This window comes from Carica papaya, chromosome 2, assembly GCF_054855325.1.
Source record: "Carica papaya isolate Zhongbai chromosome 2, ASM5485532v1, whole genome shotgun sequence".
NCBI classification, from domain to species: domain Eukaryota; kingdom Viridiplantae; phylum Streptophyta; class Magnoliopsida; order Brassicales; family Caricaceae; genus Carica; species Carica papaya.
In genome coordinates, this window is record NC_142310.1 from 27,658,669 (window position 1) to 27,666,008 (window position 7,340).

The window sequence follows — 7,340 nt, forward strand, 5'->3', positions numbered from 1 at the left end:
ACCATTTATCGCGATTTGATCTCGACCGTACGATCGCGTTTAAAGAAGGAACGAATCTAGATCGTTCATCGCGTTTAATCGCGATCGTCCGATCGCGCATAAGGAGAGAACGTATCCGGACTGTCCACGCGCACAGAAGCACATCCGAGTCGTCCGATAGCGGGCACGCGGATTGCCAGCTTGGCCTCCCGCGTGGCACTGAGTCAGCGTGCCTTGCCACGCGGCGCGTTCTGGTTCGTCGGGGCTATTGACTTGGGTGGTCCTACATGGCGCATTTTTTTTAATTGCGTTTTAACCTCTAGTTTTCAATTTTTCTTTCAAAAATACCTTTCGAACTCAAATTTTCACACATTTTTTCTAAAATTGTTTTCAATTTTATCATTAACTTATTTTTCCTAATTTTACGTTAAATAAAAATTTATAAATTTATAAATTATATTTTTATATATTTTTTTAATTTTAAAATGAATCACGAACTAAATTTCGGGAGCAAATATTACAATAGTTGCAGATATTGAAGATACGTACATAAAAAAAAAAAAATTAAATTTCAATTATTTGTAAAAATACATATAAAAATATAGAATGTTGCGCATTCTTAACCTACCTTTATTTTCTTGTTGCTTCAAAATATGTCATTCACATAACTAAATTTCCTACTCTTGAATTTTATCAAACACCAATGTGCATGAGCCCACATGTTTAACATTCAACTTGTAGTCCTCTACTTGGAAGTTCTTTCGTTAAACTATGTTATCTTTGTTGGAGAAAGAAATATCATCCCTATTATATTTATTTTTAAGAGCGAATACTCAATTATAACGTATGTAATTGCTTTGTACTGGATTACACACGTATACATTATGTATATATGTATATATGTATATATATATATATATATATGCATGCAGGTATATGTGGAAGTAAAATTGTCAACGCGTCGTAGAGAAAATAAATTGCATGAAATGATTTTTTTTTTTACTTTTTTTTTTTTAAAAAAAAAATTGCCTTAAAAGGGTAAAACTCTACCAGGAAATTCCTGAATAAAACGATTAATTATTATAACAATGAAAAATAGAGTTTAATATTATCATTAATCTATTAATTTAAAATCATTTTTGGGAACTGCTTTTCAGAAAATAAAAGGGAATAGGTGTAAGTTGCAAAGTAGCTTAGCAAAAATGTTTAAATATCAATTAAAATTGATTGAAGAATATTAAGCTCTTAAAACTAATTTTTAATTTTTATTTTTAAATCAGGAACTCTAAAATTAATAATTCAAAGTATATTTAAATAGATTTACAACAAAATTAAAATTTCTAGAAATATTCTACTAGTATCTAAAAAATAAACATAAATTTAATCTCTCAAAAGATAAATTTTTTATTTAAAAAATAAATTATATTTAAATTCAAACTTATAAAGAAAATTAATTTTCAACAGTTAAACTACCAATTCTTTTATACAAGATAATACAAGCAAAGTTATTTCACATCCAGATAGGTAATTTTATTAATGTCCTAGTACTACAAGAGATACAATTAATTGTGAACAATTGGAGGAAGCCAATTCTGACATGTATTTTCTCCTCGATGAGTATGAGGTATTTAGAGTTTCTAAATCAGTCCTTAGAATTGATTCTCAATTAGGTTGACCTTATCGTTCAAACGACACAATGGAACTTTAACATTTGGGCAATAAGCTTTTCAATTCTTCATCTCCAAAGAAAAAGAAACAACTCTCTATTCTTTTGCTCCAATCAAAACGGATGCTTTAGACTTGGGCAATGTTAGTAGTTGATAAAGTAAATATAATTGCAGGAGTAATCCTTGTACAATATATATATATATATATATATATATTTTAGTGGCTGAATAACACTAGCATCAAGGAGTTCCCTAATCATTTTCTTAATAATGTTTCGTTCAGCCATATACACCTTATTTATTTAGGAGCTGTTTTGTGAATTGTGAGCCAGCCAGAGAAGATGGAGGAAGGCTAATTCAACGGGATTTAGGAAGAGGAGCTGTTTTTGTGAGAGATAATTCCACGGGTTGTGCAGGAACTACTGAGTTGACTAAGTTGGGGGTTTTTTTTTTTTTTTTATTATAGTCGTTAATTATATTTCAAAATTTAATATGTATTAAAAGAATCTAATCAATTATCCGGTCAGTCTCAGCTGCCAGATTTGAACCAGTTAGGGAATAGATTTTTGTCCTCTGAACCGGTTAAACCAGTTTTCGGTTTTTATAATCTGTACATAACTGAGGAAATCACCGATCTGATCGAACACACCTGTATCTCACAATCAGTCTAAATAACTGATGAAATCACTGATCAGGCTGAACAAACCTGCATCTCTCACCAAATTTATCAACAGTCAACTCCCTACAGTCCATATGGCCCCTATTAAATTTCTGTAAACCAACGACACAACACACAAACCATTTCAAACAGAAAAAGTCTCTGAACCATTCTTTGAACAAATATGAGATACAACTGCCAAAAACAACCATTACACCCGAAAAAATTGAACACGACAAGCCCACCAGCTCATATATTTGAATAAAAAATCATTAAATTCAAGACATTTCTCATGTAGGAGATCTCAACGATTGTAGCCATTAATATTCTTTTATTTCCATAAATATTAGTTTCTTTTTCTTTCAAAAAGAATTCCGAATTGGTCTCTAAACTCTTTGGTTTACTGCAAAATACCCTACACCATGCAAAACGATTATGCAGTGGCTCCCTTCAGATAGGCAATGAGGTCCGCACGATCTTGTGGTTTCTTCAATCCAGGGAAAACCATCTTTGTCCCAGGAATATACTGCAAACAAAACCAAATTTCAGAATGGAAACCATCAGCTCATGAATAGTAGGCAAGCATTTTCACTTCTGCAAATTAAATCAACCAATATGTTTACTTAACCTCCATCGCTAATGATGTCCCAAAGATCATTTTGTTTTATCTTTTTTTTTTTTTTTACGGCACAGAAAATTAAGTTAGCACAATAACATCTTCGGGAAATTTGTATTTAAATATAAATTTTATACGCATAGTTCACAATCATTATTTTCAATACCGCCTAACGTACGTATTCAAAAAGAATATTTCATAAATTATTGCATTATGAATTGCTCCTGTTTATTACTGCATCCTCCGTTCTAAAAATGACCAAGTGAGAGAATCTAGAGTACAGTAAGTGGTTTCTAGGGAACCAAGCATCCTGCCTCCCAATTGTTTGCCTTGTCCAAGCAGGATTGCCTACAGGACACAGCAAACATGCCAATTGACCGCTGAAAAAATCAAGAGAAATCCATATGATAATGTACATGGTGATTTTTGCTCTACAAAATTTTAACCTCATAGCGCTTTAAACAAAAATTTAGATACTTACTCTTTCTTTCTATCTTTTAGTATCTACAAGTATTTGGTGTCTCTAACAAATGTTTTTCTTGTGCTTCCTCACCTCACTCAATCCAAACATAGTATCAGTAGATTCTTCATTTTTATTTTTGGTATATAAGGCTTTTAGCTAAAACAAGTTTTAACTCATAGTGCTTTAAGCCGAAAAAGTTTTAAATACTTTGACACCTTTAAGCTAAAACTTCAATAAGTTGTCCAAGTACTTGTTGTGCTTATAAAGTTTGGTGCTTAAAGCATAAGCAACTTTAAGCGTTGCTTATTTACTTATAACTACCAAGAGTTCTCGCATACTTGATTCAAGTGTTTGTAATAAGTTGTCATGTGTAATAAGTTCTCGCGTACATATTCATAAGCAGCTTCCAGTAAGCAACTTTAAGCATATCTTATTTACTTATAAGCACCGAAAACATTTCGACACTAAGTCTTTTTTTCTACTTTTTAGATTCTAGAAAGTTCTCAACTATTTGGTGTCATTAGGGTGTGTTTGGATTAATTATTTTGGGTTTATAAATGGCTTTTGAGTACTGCAGTTGATGCTTAAAGCAACAACCAATTATAAGCATCATTTATTTACTTGTAAGCACCGTAAGTGCTTGGATACTCGAGTCTCATTTCCTATCTCTTAAATTCTAGTAAGTTTCAAGTGTTAGGTAAAACTAGAGGGTGTTTGGACAACGGACTTAGTGCTTATACGTAACTTTTAATAACATGTTTATTGCTTAAGGCTATATGCAACTATACATAAGATACCTATAAATACCAATTTAAATGGTTACTTAACCTTTTTTTTTTTACTTTTTGTACTCTAACAAGTTGTCAAGTTTTCAGTAATTCTAGAAGGTGTTTTAAGTTACTTATTTGGTGCTTATAAATAGTAATTTGGCCCTTAAAGCTGTATGCAACTTCTAAAATTGCTCATTTAGGGCTTATCATGTGCCTTTTCCATGCATGTTTAAGCAGAACAGAAAAAAGCACCCATTCTCCTTTTTTTCTAAAGACTGACTTAGAAAGTTTATTTCCTGTTTTATTAATTATTTTTAGTCCCTAAAGCTGTCAGCACTTTCTAACATTGCTAATTTAGCACTTATCATGTGCCTTTTACATGCAACTTTAAGCAGAAAAGAAAAAGACAACCCCTAACTTTTTTCTAAAGACTGAGAATGTTTTTAGTGTTTTGTAACTTATTTATCATCATACATTTATTTGTACCAAAAAAAACTTAGCATGTTCATTTTCCTAAAATTTTCTGTTGCTTACCTATCCAAAGAGTATATGCTTAATTTTCTCAATCAACCACTGCGTACATATACTTGGAAGGTGTCAGAAGATGCATTTTCAACTGTCAAAGGATTTAAACTGATTAAGTTGAAACAAAACTCAATTTTGGGATATAGATTAGAAAGAATAAAAGCCACATAACCTTCAATCTAGTTAAAACTACCATGACCAGCTTTCTATCTAGGGCTTCAAGTGAAAAATAAAACCTTTGACATTTTTAACTAAAAGACAGCTAGTAAAACAAAAATATGAGACTTTTCAAATAAGAGCGCAACTAATTTTCCTTTTTGATCATTTAACCGAAATTTTAAACATTGAATTCTAATTTTACCAAACCGTTGATCGCTTATTGAAGTCTAAAAACCAAAACTTCAATTTAATGTATCCACACAGTTTTCTGACTTTATTATGATGTTAATGTTTCTTACAACTATAATACTGTAGACTTATACATCACAGAGAAAATAACTTCATCCACACACCTTCATAAGCAATCCTAAATACCACCTTAAAGCTGAAACTCTTGTAAAATGGAAAAAACAAAGACATCTATAATCTTTTAGATTCAAAATTCATAGAATATAATTTTGAAGGTCAATTCAGGGCAAATTCAAAATTTTAGCAAAACGAGCTTTCACCTTTCACTTAAAGCCCAATAAAGAAAAGGTTCTTTGGTAAATGACAAATGATTTTCAGTCATCATTTGAACTTATTTCTCCCACAACAATCAGTTTTACATCCTTTTGACCAACAAAAAATTCAATCCAAACAGAATCTAACTCCAATCTCTAAGAGCTATATTATGGGTTCCAGGGAGATAATTGTGGCTTTCTTATAGTCTTTCATCTCTGAAACTCTAGACTTTTCATAAGATACCTCAAGTCTGATAGAATCACCAGATCAAAACCCATAATAATAAATATGAAGGGGGGATATACCTTCTTAGGGTTAAGCAAGTAGTCGTACAATGTGTTCTCTCCCCAGATCACAGCCATATTCTTGTTAGCAGCAGAATAAGAGTACCCAGGAGTTGTACCAGATTGCCTCCCAAACAATCCATTCAAGTTAGGACCTGCAGATTGCATACATCGAATTTTAATAGATTCCCTGGGACACAAACAAGGACACACACCTAACTCGCACATGCATATGCACATTTATTCGCAAATATTAAATTCATACACGAACTTGGATGCTAAGTTCCATGATTAAGAATTCATTTTGCAAAAATACATTATGTAACTAACCATTAAGATGACTCAAAAATTAACAGTGTGCAATCTTCAGGTGAACCAACTATTCTAATGGAATCATCAATAAGTATTTCAAGCTTCATGAAAATAACGATTAAATTCTCAATGAAGAAATGAAGCAAATGTGACAAATTAAGCATGTAGAAGAACCTCCAAAATAATATAGCATAGCATTTTTTTCAAGTAATAAATATGAAATAGTAACTACATTCACAGACATATTCAGAGCCAACTCAATCAGTTTACGAGTTAAACAAAGACATCAACATTTTTTATTGAGCATTTTACAGTACAAAATAATCCCTAGAACATTTTAACACATTGATATAGAGCCAAATCATCTCCGTTAATGGTCTAAACAGAGAAATATACCTTTTTATAGGTTTTCTACAATCTAAAGTAATCATTAAGACCTTTCAATATATTCAGATCCGGACTCATGAACGAATTTTGACTGGTAGTTTCATTCGAGTCCAAATTCAACTTAAACATGCAACAAAAAAGGAAGAAAACTCAATGACCTGACAAAGGAAAAAAACCCAATGCTCCGTACAAATTAATAAAACCTTAAATCTTAAATACAAAAAACGACGAACAAATCGAATAGTAGAAAAAGACCCCCTAGATCTAGGAAAATCAGATCTAGGCAATAAAGATGCAGAAGATTAACGACAACAAGTAATATCACCAAAAGCCAACATATCGAAAACCAACAAAAAGAAATTACTACAAATATGACAAACTGAGAAGCAGGAGGATCAAGAATCTGAAGATACAAAATGAAACACAACAATAATACTCATATACGTATACATCTGCTTAGGCATATAAGTATACCTTGCTTATGACCAGCGCCCTTATCGACGGTGTGGCACTGAGCGCACTTTGTCTTAAAGATCTTCTCTCCAGCTTTTGCATCGCCTGGTGGTGCTTGCTCAAACGATGCCATATCCTGCTGTTTAATCCCAAAGGTGGGGAATCAGAAGCGATTGATCTATGGAGTGTAGGGTGCAAGCTGCAGAGAAATGCGCAGGGAAGGGAAGGACGTTTAGGGTTTTTACTTTTTCATACGACACAAGTTGTGAATATTTAATTATTAAATAAATAAATTTAGGTTGAAAGTTCCGGAAAGTTTATGAACTCTTTTCACTTTCCTTGTGGCAAATTAGCGGCCCCAGTTGTGCCACGTGTCATAAGAATATGTCCGAGCGTGTTTTGTGGAAGTCAAACTAATATGCGGTCGGCCATGGCTAATCAGACGCCGCTGATGCTAGTGACTCAAAAGAGTCATAAATAAACAGCTGTGATTCCGTGTTCTAATTAACATTTTATAATTTTTTAATAATATTTTGATGTTTCTTGTATTTAATAAATTGATG

General features: G+C 32.2%; 1 protein-coding gene across 2 annotated transcripts; it reads right to left on the reverse strand.

Moving 5' to 3' along the window:
- Positions 1-2,530: 2,530 nt before the first annotated feature.
- On the reverse strand, positions 2,531-7,055 carry LOC110809957 (cytochrome c). 2 transcript variants are annotated; one of them, XM_022035949.2, is made up of 3 exons: positions 6,799-7,050; positions 5,647-5,780; positions 2,531-2,830 (listed from the first exon to the last, which is right to left on the reverse strand). In XM_022035949.2, the coding sequence occupies exons 1-3, from the start codon at positions 6,908-6,910 to the stop codon at positions 2,738-2,740; spliced, it is 339 nt and encodes a 112-aa protein (XP_021891641.1). In that variant the 5' UTR covers positions 6,911-7,050; the 3' UTR covers positions 2,531-2,737. The 2 variants fall into 2 exon arrangements, with proteins under 2 accessions (XP_021891641.1, XP_088069941.1); XM_088213815.1 differs by having other exon boundaries at positions 2,783-4,769; positions 6,799-7,055.
- Positions 7,056-7,340: the final 285 nt, after the last annotated feature.